At 39.6% G+C, this 17,092-nt stretch overlaps 1 protein-coding gene across 2 annotated transcripts in view; it reads left to right on the top strand.

The window, feature by feature from the left end:
* TMEM135 (transmembrane protein 135) overlaps positions 1-15,997 on the top strand; it is a 375,621-nt gene extending 359,624 nt beyond the window's left edge. For both annotated transcript variants that reach the window (XM_065417246.1, XM_065417238.1), the window contains 6 exons: positions 5,319-5,486; positions 6,614-6,677; positions 8,285-8,361; positions 12,315-12,413; positions 13,605-13,672; positions 15,865-15,997. In XM_065417246.1, the coding sequence (XP_065273318.1) occupies positions 5,319-5,486; positions 6,614-6,677; positions 8,285-8,361; positions 12,315-12,413; positions 13,605-13,672; positions 15,865-15,997 (609 nt within the window). The remainder of the gene's footprint in view (positions 1-5,318; positions 5,487-6,613; positions 6,678-8,284; positions 8,362-12,314; positions 12,414-13,604; positions 13,673-15,864) is intronic.
* Positions 15,998-17,092: the final 1,095 nt, after the last annotated feature.

The following is a 17,092-nucleotide window of genomic DNA, read 5'->3' as shown; positions in this document are numbered from 1 at the left end:
AGAAAACCTGCCTTACAGTGATAGACTCAAGGAGCTCAATTTATTTAGCTTAACAAACATAAGAACATAAGAATGGCCATACTGGGTCAAACCAATGGTCCATTTAGTCCAGTGTCCTGCTTCCAACAGTGGCCCATGTCAGATGCTTCAGAGGGAGTGAACAGAACAGGGCAATTTATCAAGTGATCCGTCCCCTGTCATCCAGTCCCAGCTTCTGGCAATCAGAGGTTGGGGGACACTCAGAGCATGGGGTTGCATCCCTAACCATCTTGGCTATTAGCCATTGATGGACCTAATCTACATGAGTTTATCTGATTCTTTTTTGAACCCAGTTATACTTTTGGCCTTCACAACATCCCTGGCAATGAGTTCCACAGGTTGACTGTGCATTGTGTGAAGTACTTCCTTATGTTTCTTTTAAATTTGCTGCCTCTTAATTTCATCGGTTGACCCCTGGTTCTTGTGTTATGTGAAGGGGTAAATAACACTTCCCTAGTCACTTTCTCTCACAATTCATTATTGTATAAACCTTTATCATATCCCTCCTTAGTTATCTCTTTTCCAAGCTGAGCAGTCCCAGTCTTTTTAATCTCTCCTCGTGGGAGCTGTTCCGTACCGCTAATCATTTTTGTTGCCCTTCTCTCTATTGTTTCCAATTCGAATATATCTTTTTTGAGGTGATGCAACCAGAACTGTATGCAGAGTTCAAGGTGTGGGTGTACCACGGATTTATATATGGCATTATGACATTTTCTGTCTTATTATCTATCCCTTTCCTAATGGTTCCTAACATTCTTTTAGTTTGAGCAGATATTTTCCAAGAACTATCCGTGATGATGCCAAGATCTCTTTCTTGAGTGGTAACAGCTAATTTAGACCCCATCATTTTGTATGTATAGTTGAGATTGTTTTCCAGTGGGCATTACTTTGCACTTACCAACACTGAATTTAATCTGCCATTGTGTTGTCCAGTCACCCAATTTTGTGAGATCCCTTTGTAACTCAGCTTTGGACTTAACTATCTTGTATAATTTTGTATTATCTACAAACTTTTCCACCTCACTATTTATCCCTTTTTCCAGATCATTTATGCCTGTGTTAAACAGCACTGGTCCCATTACAGATCCTTGGGAGACCCTGCTATTTGCCTCCACTGTGAAAACTGACTATTTATTCCAACCCTTTGTTTCCTATCTTTTAACTAGTTATTGATCCATGAGAGGACCTTTCCTCTTATCCCATGACTGCTTCCTTTGCTTAAGAGCTTTTGTTGTGAGACCTTGTCAAAGCCTTTCTGAAAGTCCAAGTGCATTATATTCTCTAGATCATCCTTGTCCATGTTTGTTGACACCCTCAAAGAATAAAGTACTTCATATGTGACTGAAGTTCCCATTGGTCTGAATGGTGGATGTGATATGTATTAAAATATAAGGATGAACTGGAAATTGGGTTAGCACTACTGTATATCTGTAACTCAGTGCACTGAATCTGAGTTCAGGTTACGAGTTCCTCAGGCCAGTAAGGGCTGGTGACTCCATAGCACCCACTTTGTCCTACCCCAGGAGCAGTGTTAATGGATGCTGAAGAAGAGGTCACTCCAATGCAAAGCATGATGAGAGGGAAAAGCAACAAGGAAATAGCAGAGTATCTCATCCACCTAGCTCAGGGGTCGGCAACCTACGGCACGCGTGCCAAACACGGCATGCAAGCCAATTTTGAGTGGCACACTGCCGAGGTCCCGGCCCCCAGCCCCACTCAGCCCCCCCGCCCACTGCTCTCCCCTGCGGGGGCAGGAGGCAGAAGCTTGGTCCTGCGGCAGCCAAGCTTCCCCACTCCCCTGCTTCTTCCCCCAGCGTGGTGCTTTCCTGCCCCTCCTCCTCCCCCTCCCTGCACTGATCAGCTGATGGCCCTTGCAAGGGGGAGCGGAGCGGAGCAGAGCTGAGCGGCAGCATGCTCCCTGCTCCGTAGAGGAGGCAGAGAAGAGATAGGGACGGGACCTTGGGGAAGGGGGTGGAACAGGGCATATCCCTTCCAGCCCCCTGCCATGAGCCGCTCAGGGCAGGGGGCTGGGAGCACCCCCACGAGCCGAGCACCCCAGCCGGTCTGTAGGTTTTTAAGTATGGCTAGTTTTCTGATTTTTAGTCTTGAGCTCCTCCAAAGGTCATCTCTGGAAAGGATCAGAAATAGCTCTCTACTGGCAGAATTCTAGCATGTTTTTGTAATTCTGTTCTTGAATTGATTTTTAATACGAGATTGTTCTGATGAACTACTTACAGCCAAAAGTTTTCCTCTGTATTATATTTTCCCTTACCATTGAACATCTTGTCTTCCTATTATCATAGTCATGCATATATTACCATCATATTCTCTTTTTTTCTTTCCTGCTCCATATTTAGACACATATTAGCCAGCTAGTATAACCTGCAGTAGCCTTTTATCTTTATCTTTGATAGCTGGCTAGTGGATCTCACCTCATTTTCATAAACTTCACTTAGAATTTGAAATAATCTGGGTGTCTTGACTCTGTAGACTTCTGTGAAGGTTTGTCTAGCCCAACAAAGGCATTTGAAGATCCTTCCCTTTCTCCTTTGATCCACTTGATTCCAGCAGGTAATTTAAAAGAAGATATATGTTAGCCAGCAGTGCGTACCTAAAATGATGAACTTCAGTTTCTCTGTGCCAATGCTGATGATAACAGCAGATGAGCAGTACAGTTTACCTCATAATTGTGGTGACTAGAAGGAAATGAGGAGAATACTCCAGTGGTTACAATCTGTTTAATTATAATTTATTTTATTTTATTTTATTTCATTATTGTTTCAAGAGATGTGGGATACTATACTGAACAGTTCAATTTGTAAATGATTCTACATTTAATTTGAAAGCAAATTTATAAATAAAATGGATAAATTTAATACTATTTGGATTCATTGCTACAATTTATCTGACTTCTGGTATATTACTGAACTCTGTTTTGAATATATACATTTCTGGAATTGAGTTTTAATACTATCAAGATATTTTCAAAGAATCTTTTTAAAAAATTGAACTCCTTAGATGATTTTTGCAGATGTGTAATTTAATTGCACTGCTATTTCTGGCTCTTCGTATCCAAATCATAAAATTTCTGCAACATAGACGGTTCTTAAGGAAAGGGTTAATATCGAGATTTCAGTGCATATTAATTTCCCTCTTTTGTGTATTGTTTATATTTTTCTTTTCCCCCACTCATTTGCCTGTGATCTGATATCTTTCTGTGGAGAATAAAAGTTATAATTGATGAGCTTGTAATTTACAAAACAGAATTTTTTGTGTGACTACGGGTAATGCAAATCAGCTACAAACTATTTGTAAAATTGTCTCCTGATTGCTCACTGAACTAATTATAAAGATTCAGTATTTATATGTCTTGCTACTGTTTGTTGCACATGAGAACTAAGGACCTGATCCTGCAAACCTACACATTTCAGTGGGATTGTTCATGAGTTACTCATGTGCTAGAGTTTGCAGATTGGAACAGCATAATACAATATCATGTTCTAGTCCATCTGTCCTATGCTTGTGACTATTGTAAAACTTCCCGTAATTTTACATAATCTAAATTCATCTTAAATTTAACATTTTAATTACACAGAAGTCAGAAAATTCAGAATTAAGTTTCATGGAGTAAATTTAATTCTGCCTTGCCCATAAACTGTGAAATAGAGGTTTTTGTTATATGATCATACCTCACAGTTATATAAACTATTTAGAAAATATGAGATAAAAGTGCCCATAGGATATAATTTACTTAGCTTTTAAAGCCAAATGTGAGGAGACATAGGAGCTATTTCATGCATCTGGTTCCTGCCTCTTCACTAGCAACAGAATGCACTAATACTGTCCGTCCGCTTCCAAACATTGTTATTTAACTGTTGTCCCCCACTTACTTTGTTTCATAAACAGTTTCACAAGTAACAAGTTATGGAATATTAATGTTGTCCCCCACTTACTTTGTTTCATAAACAGTTTCACAAGTAACAAGTTATGGAATATTATTGTTGCAAGAAATGGGTGTTGCTGAATGATGTTTAACCAGAATATAGCTTTGGGACTCTTTATGAGGGATTAAAATGTCCTGTATGATGCACAGATTTTTAATTTCTGAATTGGACAGATTGCTAATTCCAGTCCTCTGCCCAATGATTTTACAAACAAATAACAGAAACCTTGAACATTTGGAACATCCCACTCAAAGGCCTGCTTAATTCAGTAAGAATGTACTACCAGGGCTCAGCACATGATGTTCAGATACTTTCAAATGAAATGTCTTCGAACCAAAAAAGCATTTCCTGCTATTTGGAGAGAGAGAGATAAATACCTAGATTTATGCTTTAAAATAAACTGTTCTTAAATTATCAAACTGTTAAAAGAAAAAGAAAAGAGGCCTCTCAATAATTTTCCTAAAGGCTGAAGCTTTTTTTTCCTCACACTTGGATGCTTTTTTTTTTTAAATGAGCAGATAGATTTCTTCAGACTTTTCAGAGATGATCACCTGTGGGCTAAGAATAAGCATAAGAAGCTTTTGAGAAAATTACAAGAAACAGAAAAAGAAACGATTTTAGAACGAAAGAACCAACCCAATCTGAGTTATGGCACTTTACAAAACAAACTCTGAGACATATCAGCCTTTCAGGGTGGAGCAGTAGGAAAAATTTCATATGAGCCTGTGTTTATCTTTTTTAACAGTTCTGCACATGATCTCTTCTGGGTTTGCACTTTCTTCACAGCAGACTTTGCAAAGCCTCCAGGTCGGTTGTTTGTTGAGAGAACATGGGCATGTGCCAAGGAGTCAGTGTCACTGTCTAATTCACACATTTTCTGAAAGGACTTTGTTTTGTTATGGGCTTTTTCCCTCCCTCAGCACTTCTTCCAGATGTTTGAGTTTGTGGCGTATTTTCTTCACCGCATTGCTTTCCTTTCCATACCCAATTGTGGTTGAAGGCGGGGAGAGAATAATCTGGAAATTAAGCCATCAGGACTGTTTCAAGGAACAGAATTTTGGAGTAGAGATAGTGTGTGTCCTTTGAGGCCTTTTAAGTATCCATTTAAATTAAAAGAAAGGCAGTCAGTCTAGGATTCTATTTCCTTAGTTATTTTACAGGGAAGTTAGTTCAAAAAGCTAGTTTCAAGTTCCAAGAAGGGAGGGTACATTTCAAATAATGTCAACAAAGTGGGCTTTTAAAATCCTGCATTTCAAAAATAAGCTACTAGTGCACTCATGTAGCTCATGGGTTTTGGGTTCTTTTTAAGTTGCTGTTTCTTAACTTTTCCTCCAGGGCTTCATTAGAATGTTTAGTGTTGGTTACCTGATCCAGTGTTGCCTTCGAATCCCATCAGCGTTCAGGCATCTGTTTACAAAACCTTCCCGGCTGCTTTCTCTATTCTATAACAAGGAAAACTTCCAGCTTGGAGCTTTTCTGGGATCTTTTGTCAGTATATACAAAGTAAGTGTAAAAACATTGAAAACTTAGTATAATTTATTTATGTTGATTTCGAAAATAACAAAAAAAAAGCCCCCATCTTTACTTAAACATTCTGACATTGTACAGACCCTCGGCCCATAACAAAGTCTAGCTGTAATCAAATCATAAATGTCAAGTCAATGCCGAAGCTCAGGATCTACTCTGCCATTCTCCCCACGAGTGCTCAAAAAACAGATGAGGTTTGCAGTATGTCCTGAAAGTGAGCAGATTTGAGAATTTTGGAAGATATACTTTTGCCAAACACAAGTTATGCTTCAGTCGAAGACAAATTTTGGGGCTCAATACAAGAGTAACTAGGTGAAAGTTAATGGCCTAGTCTGTATAGGAGGTAAGGCTAGATCAGGGATCGGCAACCTTTGGCACGCGGCTCACCAGGGTAAACACCCTGGCGGGCCAGGCCGGTTTGTTTACCTGCCGCGTCCGCAGGTTCGGCCAATCGCGGCTCCCACCCACCTTGTCTCTCGTATTCTGGAACCAACATGGCAACAACAACACTGCAATTCCATTAGGACTTTTAGCTATTTGCAAAATTTTAAAGTTGCTCTTTAAGTTACTGGGATTTATCAAAACATCGTGGGCCTGTTGGGTGGACACATGAGGAATTGGGAGGGTGTTCTGGCCCTTGTGGAGATCAACCAAAGTCACCCTCCTCTACCCCTCCCATCCTCTTTGGCTACTCTTGTTCCTCACAGCTGAGTGGGGTGGGGGGGGGGATCGATCAGCAAATTAAGCTGCTACAAATATGTGGACAGTGATCAGACAGCAGGTGGATTTTCCCCTCTCTCTTCAGAGTAAGTTTAAGGTTAGTTTGATTGATCACACAGTATATGCTCCCGAATGTTGAGAAAATTTTGTTTGCTCTTAATATAAAATACATTAAGTGCACCCAGGAACTCCGGTGATGAGTGCCTTATAAATGGGTATAGTAGCAGTAGGGACAATTGTCAATGAGGTGGTTGTTGATCCTTAATGAATATCTTATGTAGATATTTATGAATTATTATTGGGTTATACTGTGATGTAACCAAACTAATAACATTTTAAATAAAGCACTAACTGAGGCTATTGTATTTCCCCCACAAATGCAGGGTACTAGTTGCTTCCTGCGCTGGGTACGAAACCTGGATGATGAACTTCATGCTCTTATAGCGGGTAAGTCCATGAGAAGAAGTGGATAGTGCCCAACTCAGTAATATTGTCTTTAGATTTAAAATGTTGGATTAAATGCATAAATATAAACATGCTACTGTTGCTTAGCCAGAGGGAATGGCTGAGTCTCTAACACACACACACACACACACACACACACACACACACACACACACACACACACACACACACACACACACACACACACACACACACACACACACACACACACACACACACACACCTGTGTGGGCAAACCACGTACCCAAGGCCCCTGCAGGGTTTGTAGGATAGCGGCTAGCCCATGCTGAAGCCTGTGCCACCATGTTTGTACTAATGTTTTTATCCATGCTAGGCAGCTTACAGCTACCATGATATACCTGCCCATGCTACAAGCACACCTTTGCTTGCAATGTAAACCTACCCATAGAGAGCAAAATCCTGACTTTACACTTTAGGAGCTGCATTGCAGGAGGAAAAGGAGGTCATTGGGCTATCTTGATAGCATACATAGGACAGCACATAGATAGCATGTAACCCCTTTTGTTTGTGCAGTACATTCCATCATCTGCACATGAGCCCAGGAGTCCAGCAGGCTAACCCTTGGAACCATGGTGTGCTGATGCCACATTAACCAGTTCCCCAATGTAGCACTCAAGAGACCAGTATCCTTCCTTACTCCGACACTTCAACTTAGACTTCATGTGCGTACTCTTCTCCCCACAGCATGTGCACACAACACAGAACAGCATTTACCCCATCATTTGTAAAGCGCCTTAGGATACTTAGGGATGAAAAGCACCATATACTGTGAAATATTACTGGAGAGCATGTATTTGGAAGTTTGTCCCGAATTCCTGTTCTGGAATTTCGAAGTGCTTTGAGAACAGGAAAGTAAATGTGAAGCTTGTGTTGAAATGAAAATCAGTATTTAGGTGGTTTAATGTAAATGCAAAACTTTTGTTCTGAGGTTTCCTTTTATAAATTATACTTGCATTGTTTGTGTTTAGCATCAAGGGCAATACCTGTACTTGGCACAAGAGTAAGGTTGTCTTTTTTATTTTGATCTTTCCCAGTTTCTAATAGAAGTTGCTCTGTATACGTTAGCATGTTCATTTAAAAAGAGGGACAGAACCTGGCCCTTCCGCTGGAGCCAAAGGAAGTCCCTGGGCAGTAGAACTGGTGCAGTTCCACTGTGCAGTGATGGGGTGGAAAGTGAGTATGTATGAAGTGTGCACAGTCTGCATGATGCACAGTGCTGCTCCCTGGGGACCTGCTGTGCAGCAGGGATGTGGGTGTGTAGAGACAGGTCAACATCCACTGCTGTAGGGATCCTCTAGACCAATTGGGGCAGGGCGGGGAGGTCTGGGGCCAGGGAGCTAGTCACGGGGCTAAAGATTTGGCTCCCAGTGTCAAAATTACAGGGGTCTGTCCTTTCTAAAAAGCATAAAAGACCCTTTCCTATGGAGCACAGAAATCTCACTGAACATTGGTTATAATAGATGCTAATAGAGAGAGTCACAAGTTTGTGTAATGTCAGAACTGTGTTGAGCAATAGCAAGGAAATAGTTGAGGCTCTTACCAATAATTTTGTTTTCTAACTGTTGCAGGATCCCTGGCAGGAGTTTCTATGATGTTTTACAAAAGCACTACTATCTCCATGTACCTGGCTTCCAAACTAGTGGAGGTAAGGTACACTGCTAGTTCCAGTGTGTTTCTTCTTAGCCGTTGTAACAGGGTGGAGGAAGAAAACAAATGTTACAAGCATTGGCCAAAAGTGCAAATGTAATGTGAGATTGTACAACGATGCTCTGTTATACCAGACATGTGCCCAAGTGATGGCTAAGTCCTGCGGTCTCATTTCCTTCATCTCCCTCCTTTCCAGAACTAAGTCTAATAGTTTGTCCATTTATCTGCACATATTTCCCCCCTCATGTCCCCCTAATTTCCTTTTTGGTAGCCCCCTGCTGTGTCGCTTTTGCAGAATTTCAAATCTGAAAGTTCCAAGAATGTGCATTTTGTCAATTTCCACCAAAAACATAAATCAGAACTAGTCCTTCCCTTCAGATTTATTGCCAAAACCTACAGCTGACTTCCTGCCTCTGTTCCCTGATTTTGGCATTAGTCTAAATTATGAATTATGGTAACTCAAAATAGTTTTGGTTTTAGCATGCAGCTGAAATTGCTTTCCTGTTCGCTTTAATTGATCAAATTCTAACCTGGAAAGTGACCACCAGTTACATTGCATTTTTTTTGAGGTCTGAAAGTCCATTCTGTTTTACTTCTATGAGCTATTAAAATTATGTTAGCCTGGGAAAAAGTAAAAATGAAGAGTGACTTCTTATGCAAACAACAACTCAGGGATTGTTCATACAACCACATTTATATTCACAGTTTATGAATGTGTGAGTTGGGATAAAAAAGGGGAGATCACTCTTTGGAGTCTTGTTAAGTTTCACTGTGATTGTTCTATGAAATCATGAGTTATTCATGGCTCTTCCCCTAGCAGCCCCACTGGGATAAACTGACAGCGCCTGCCCATTATGCCTAGACCCTGAACCATTGCCACTTCCTTCCACTGGCCTCCAGGACTCCAATCTCTAACACTGTTAATCCAGCTCCTTTGCCAGCTATGAATTTGCTTTAAAGAAAAGAGAGAGAAAAATGTGAAGAATAAGATGAAATGTGAAACAAAGAGAAACATGTAGCACGGGTCCTACATGTTCCTTACAGTCCACACTCAAATTCTGAATTTGGTTTACATAATATGTCAACACAACTCAATCCCATAGAGTTATCCCTGTTGTATTAGTTCTACGTACTTCAGGGCTCCATTTATAATAAATAAAATGTTATGCTGTATTGCTGATGGTTTTCTCTGGCCTTTTCTCCGAGACATTGTGGCTGCAATGAAATAAGAAAAATACTGCATGGGTTTATTTCAGTTTTTACTTCTTTTACCATATTATACAAGCCAAGGGTAACTGACCAAAGAGGCGTGTGCTGCTTGGAAGGTCAAGCTGTGTTCAAGAAAATAAACTTTAAATGTTTTCTCAAAAAGAAAGTATGTGATTTCGAGTTGTTTAAGGGTAGCAAAATATCCATTGTATTTGACTAGTTACTGCTTTGTTTGGCTTTGTTCTTTTTAAAAAGAAGCACGTATCATAGAGATTACCTCCAGTACTCTCCAAGATCTAAAATACCCCTTTAAAATAAACAAATCCATGCTGTGCAATGTCATATAGACATTTGGGGTAACATTTTTAAAAGCATTTAGGTGATTTAGGAGCCAGAATCCCATTTTCAAAAGTGCCTTAGGCACTCAGGAACCAGAAGGCTTATCTACAGGTGGGGTAATACACACTGTGGGGGGAGGGGGAAGATTAATAAAGCGCACTAATGTGTTGCACACTAATTGCTCCAAATAGACTTGGCCAGTGCACATGAAAAGTTCCCTAGTGCTCATTAACATAGTGCTGTTTAATAGGATCCAGGAGCCTCTGCATTCTAATCTCAGCATTTACACTTCTTTTGTTGACTTGGACAAGTCATTTCAACCATCTGCCACAATAGTCACATTTGTAATGTGGGTGTGACAGGATTCCCGGGGTACAACCTGGAACTGTGGGACTACTGTGCCCCCTTAACTCTCCAGCCTGGGCTGTCTCTCACAATGCTGTGTTAGAAACAAGCAGCAAACCCCTCTAGGTGCTGTGATCACTCAGCCATCAGCATGTGGAACCCCACACCCAACTAAATTGCATGAATGCTCCCTGAGCCTCTCATGAATCATACAGAGAGAGGCACAATCACCCCTGCTTTCAGCCTTGCACCCCGGAAATATACCATCTCAAGACTCTCCTAGAAAGTGCAAGCTCATTAATTAGTTTGCCACTTCATCATAAGAAAATGGATACGCACCAGTCTTTGTAATCTGAGCTCAGATTCCCCAAGCACTTCAACCAAGAGCACACCGTTTTAGGTAAAATATAAAACAGATTTATTAACTACAGAAAGGTAGATTTTAAGTGATTATAAGTAGCAGGCGTAGAGATCTTATTTCTTATGTAACCAAATTTGAATAAACTCGCAGTCTAAATTCTACAGACTAAGCAAGATTTGAATCAAGCAGTCTTTCAACTTAATAGATGTTGTGGGCAGCTCACAGTTGTCAATACACAGGCTAGATTCCCTTCCTAGTCTGGGACCAATCTCCCCAGTTCAAAGTCTGTGTCTTCCAGATGATCTTCCAGGTGTTGATATGGGGAAGGAGAGAGGTCAAGTGATGATGTCACTGTACCTCTTTTATATTTTCTTCCAGCTACTAGAAAGATCCTTGCTGTGATGTGGGGTCAGGCAGTCCTAATTGCGTATGTGCCCTCCCTAAAGAGCCTCTGGAAGACTGGATTCTTCTTGATGGGCCATCAATGCCTGTCTGGGCAATGATAGTTGCTCCTTTGTTGCTAATGAAATGCTAGCTGGGTATTCCCCACTTCACAGCGTATTTCAGTAACACACACACAGCAATTCTTTATAACTTCACATACAATGACAGCACATACACCTCAATAGGATATTAATGTTCAGCAGATCAAGACTTCTTAATTGATACCTCACAAGGCAGACTTTGTACAAAATCTCATAATTATATGACAGTGGTGAATATGGGGGTTCCAGGGTGCTATTTTGAGGTACAGAGTGTCACAGTGGTGTTCCTTGACTTTCCTCGTAGAGGTATTTAAAGACTAGTTAATGTTCAAATAGCTTTGAAGATGGAAAAAGCTATGTTAATGGTAGGCTTATAAAGAGCAATGCACTGACAAACTACGCATCTATTTACTTTGTCACTGGTTCCCAACCTTGGTTTGTTTGCAGCCTCCTTCGGAGTGATCGGAGTCCCTCATACCAACCCCTGGTACAGAGTGATCACTGTCCCTATGCTTTTCTCTCCATGCTCTTTATAGTGTCTGCCTTTATTCTTTTTGTCTTTATTCTTTCTTCCTGCTCATCAAGATTTTTATTTTCTCTCTTACAAAGCTTTCCAGTTATTTTATTTTAATTTATTTTTGCTCTCTTTCCCCTTGTTTTGTGGCTCTCCCATTACATTCCCCCATTCTCTGGAAGGCTGCATGCTGCTTGTTGGGTGCAGGGGAATGGAAATCTGCTGGTGTTTCCATTGGGCACAAGTGAGCTGCATGCCACAGGAACAGGGGAGTTGTTCCCATGGCTAGCTGCATCAGGAATCATTGCAAAAGCAAGGAGAGAAAATAGACTGCTTTGCCCAGAGATGTAAAGTGTGGGATGGATCTGAGTTCACAGAGCTTTCCTTACCTCCACTGCTTCTCTTTTCTGCCCTCCTCCTGCAGCTAGTCTGCAGCCAACAATGTTGGGAAACCCTTTAGTAAGTCTTGCCATGCACTGAATGTATACTTCACTCCAGTGTGAAAAGTCCATAAGTAAATTACAGAATGCCCATGAGCTTGCAGGTCACAGCTCTTGCATAAGAAAAAGTCACATGAATTTCAGTAGCTGTCACAAATTTGGCAGGGGACTTCAGGAATGGGACCATAACTAATGACAAAGTCCATACTATTTGCCTTCGGTATGATTTACTCAGCATGCGTTTTGTTTGTTTTTTAGACCATGTACTTCAAAGGCATTGAAGCAGGAAAGGTTCCCTATTTTCCTCATGCAGACAGCATCATCTATGCCATTTCCACAGCAATCTGCTTTCAGGCGGTAAGTATTTTGCCTTCAAATAAAAAGCAAAATTCCTTCAACTTATTTCAAATTTTGATTAAAACAATGTGTTGAAATGGAGATTCCATAATAAAGCAGGAGTTAGTGAAATCTAGCTGCTATTCCTGCATCTGCCACACTGATTTTGTACTGTTAAGGTGGGAAGATCATTTATTCTGTCCATGACTGTTTATCCATTTGTAATGTAACGCGAGTATCATAAGCAGGGTTTGACTTCTATGGAAAAAAATCTCAAGATGTATTAACCAAAGATGATTAAAAATGCACGGATTGACAGAGACTTCACCTCACTTAGTATTTTGCTCCAGGAGACAGACAGTAAGTCTTAATGTTCAATCACAATGTACTGCTGAATTGGAAAATTTCACACTCAATCCACTTTAACTGCAACTGTATATTTGAAAAATCAAGAGAAACTAACAAAGAAACCTCCAGTTTTACAACTTGAAGCAAGCTGCAGTCGTCTCCTCTCTCTGCTCTCCTGAATCACCTACTCCTTCACCACCTTTCTATAGTGCCTCAAAACCACCTCTTCCTTCATGGTTTACTCCACCTCTCTTTCCTTGCCTTCTCCAGTCTGGCCCTGGCTGTGCTGGTTGAATCTACCTCCCACGTCTATTGCAAAGGCCCTGGCCGTGTTGACCAAGTCGCCTGCCACTTTCTGCTACTGCATCCTGCATCTGAATGCTGCTGTCAGAATCTGCCATCCCTACTTCTGTTGTTCAGGCTGAATGCATTTCTGGAGCTTTTTATTCTCCAGGAGTGAGAATCTGTTTTCTACACCATTCCTTTAGAATAAATCAAGTTACTTACCTTCAATTCTTATTCACTGGTGCTTAACCAAAACAACTCTAGTCACCCACAAAGCATCCCCATAAAGTGGTATATTTTCTTTACATCTAAGGGGATTGAGGCATCTCAGGTGACCAGGGCTTCATGTAGGGGAACAGACATGCTACCCTGCTATGATCTGATGGTCAGAGACTTTAGCTATGGTTCTCTCACTAGCCATTTGCACTTAGCACAGACCCAAGAGTATGGCTCTCTTGTGACTATATATCATGAGAGAGTAAGAATTGCAGGTAGGTCACTTTCATTTTCTTAGTATCTATGTCTGACAGTGTTTTAATTACTTAATGGGAGAAATTATGATCAATATTCTGATTGTAGGCTGTGATGGAAGTTCAGACCCTGAGACCTTCTTACTGGAAATTCCTATTACGACTGACAAAAGGCAGGTAAGTAACTGAAGTGGTTGGAAATGCTTAGTAGCAAATTTCATTTTAGCTAGACACAGGTACTTTGTTCTTTAATTCACTTGCTGTCAAAGACTTCTTTGAGAAGTCTGTGTTATATGAGGTATTAGGTAAAATTGGTAGTGAATATATGTCAAAATGATATGAATGTGACTGTTACTTATTAAGCACTTCAAAAACTTTTGGATCCAAAATTTGTGAGAGAACCTAGTTTCATATTCTACAGAAATTTTAAAATGTTATTCCAAAGTGAGTATCTAGTTAAACATGAGGCAGTTTAACTGGGATCTTTGGAGAGCATCTTGGTTGAAAAACAGTTTTGCAGTTTCAGAATTTAAGACCTGATTCTGTTTTGCAGGGTTTGAAATTGATCCATCATCTGTTTTTCAGGAAATTATCCCTGTAATTTCATCTTTTTACAATCAAAATCATGCTCAAAGTTGTCAAACATTGTCATTTACCAAAAGTGCAGATTTCCAAAAATCACGTTTGAAATCATCCCCAAACATCATAATGTTTTACAGTGATTTCAAACGCAATTTTGGTAAACATACGAATACAAAAATTTATAGACATATTAAGAATTCTCACAAAACCTTGAAAACTTTGAAGATTTTGACAATTTTTCACAAAAAGCTCCTTTTCTGAAAAAAGACCATATTTTTTGTTGGAAGGTATGTTTCTTATTAAAATTTTTGACCAGTTATAATCATAAACTTTTTTAGATTCTATGTCCAGCTGAATCCTGTTTTATTCTGTATTTGCACTGGAAATCAAAAATATTCTTTTTAAAATTGATTGTTTTGTCTGAAATTGATTTATTGTTTATACGTGAACTAAAATATAAACTGACAATGCAGCAGAACGCAGCACAAGATGAATCACTTGACAAGCAATCTAAAGGCAGACTTACCAAAATGGGAAGAATTATGGAAGCTCATAGTTCTCCAAACAGAACCAAACTGAACGGGGATAACTTGATAATGTGCAAAATGGCACAAAAGGCCAATATGTCAATTTGAAAATCACACTTCTTCCTGAATTATTTTGCCCTAAGCTTACTGTAACTGAAAGAGATTACAGGGAGAAAGCTGCATGTTTTTCACTTTGTTTTGTGTTTTGATACCACTTTGTGTATAATCCATTTGACTCTTCTGCTGTGTAGACAGTCATTTTCTCCTATTGCTTGTGTGAGTCTTTCACAGCAACAGGGGAGGGAATACATCTTAAAAAATAAGAAAATATTGTTGTGAAGCCACTAAAATTTGTGAGGGGAACTCAGGAGACATGTAGACAGAATTGTGCTTTTGCTCATCCTGGGGACAAGAAAATGGCTTTTTTTTTTTTTTCCCTGGTAGAAATAGTAAAATGTATTAAATAAAACACAAATCACATGCTAGGTGATTCACTTCAAAAGCATTTGTATTGTTCAAACATAAAAAGGCACCCGTGTTGTCCAAAATGAAAAGCTTGCAATTCTCTAAGAACATAAGATGATAATTGAGTCCTCATTTTATGTACTATTTATGATTACCTCTCTCGTGTGTCTGCCCTACTTGCTTTCTGTTTGTAAAAGCTTTTAGCACCCAGCTTGTTGAAAAATTTAATCAATGAAATCCAAATGCAGTTAAAGTTTTTTAAAGATCTGACTGCAAACTTAAGATCATATCCTACAATTCTTATTCTGCTTGACTAAACTCTTAGGCCTGGTCTACACTGGGGGGGAGGGAGAGGGATTGAGCTATGTTATGCAACTTCAGCTACGTGAATAATGTAGCTGAAGTCGACATACTTAGATCAACTTACCGTGGTGTCTTTACTATGGTGAGTCGACTGCTGCCACTCCCCCGTCAACTCTGCCTGCGCCTCTCGCCGAGCTGGAGTATAGGAGTCGACGGGAGAGCGTTCAGGGATCGATTTATCGTGTCTAGACTAGAAGCAATAAATCGATCCCCGCTGGATCCATCGCTGCCCGCCGATCCGGCCAGTAGTGAAGACATACCCTTAATTGACTTAAACAGGTATTTTGCCTGCATAAGAAGTGCAGGTTCAAGCCCATATTTCAAAGATATGGGCAATATTTAATCATTACAACCTAGAATAACTTTAAAATAATTGTATTTATTATTAAATGGAAAAAGTGTTCATTTTATCATGAGTCTTTTCTATTTCAGGTTTGCTGTCATGAATAGACGAGTATTAGATGTATTTGGTACTGAAGCATCTAAGAACTTCAAGAATTTCATACCTAAGCTTGACCCAAGATATACTTCTGTACCACCGGAGCTACCAATTGAGCTGTCTTGAAAACTGATACTTTCTCTTGTGATTAAATATGATCATTTTGTCCTGAAGAGTTAATTAACTTAACAGTCAAATAGATGGAAGAGGACTTGTGCTCCACTTCAGTATTATTTCAATAAGAAATGCTTTTTACCAATCAGAAATACTGAAGTTTTGTAGGAAGATGTGGCTTAATAATTAAGCCCTTTCCATAGCCAGAAACTGTTTCTGGATCATTGTAGTTGATTGACAATATGGTAGATTCTTGACTGAATTAAATCAATGAGTAATATATCTATAGAAAAGAGAATTAAAATACACCTATGACATAAATATACTTTAAAATAACATTTTCAAAATTTCTTTAGCTCATTCCAGTAGAAAATTTCTTCGTAAAACTAATGATATTTCCAAAATTAGAAAGGATGGTTTAGGTCCAAAGTTTTACCTTATCTTAAAACTGCTACAGTCTGGTGAGAAATGTCCCCTGAATTTCAAATGTGTGTTTTTAAAAATCCACCAGTCTATCACTGAAAATTTTAAAAATAACCAATAGCCACTTTTTATTCAAGACTAGGCTATTTCTACCCAGCTATGGCTACAAAAACAGCCAGCCCAGCACCAAAAGAGTGCTGGTTAGCCCATAAATCATGCTCCAGAGCTGTCATTCCATTAATGTAGACCATGAACAAAGGAAATGTAAAAAGCCAGGTGTCAGTGACTTGTTTGTCTTAAGAAACAGCAGTGTGTGGAAGTTAATATTTGCCAAAGGGAACATGACAAGACAATGAGAGGGAGGAATGCAATGGTTGAGCTTTTGAGAGGGTAGTCCAAACAGTAGACAGGTTAAAATACAAACACACACACTACAATTAAATCAGTTTTACAAAAAAGACTCGACAAGTATCAGTTTAGATGAAATCTACTTGATTTAAGCATCAATACTAAATTGCAATTCCAATGGCCTTCAAAAGGGACCAAACTCCTAAAGTTCAACTATCGTAGCAAAACAGTTTTATTTGACACATTCATTCATGTTTCTTCATATTCAGTTGTTCCAGTTAATCAATAAAGAATGCTTTCCCCTTGATATAGCAGACAGTCGTGACTATAGACAAT

Source organism: Emys orbicularis, chromosome 1 (genome assembly GCF_028017835.1).
Source record: "Emys orbicularis isolate rEmyOrb1 chromosome 1, rEmyOrb1.hap1, whole genome shotgun sequence".
NCBI classification, from domain to species: Eukaryota; Metazoa; Chordata; order Testudines; family Emydidae; genus Emys; species Emys orbicularis.
This window is presented reverse-complemented; position numbering and strand designations above follow the sequence as displayed.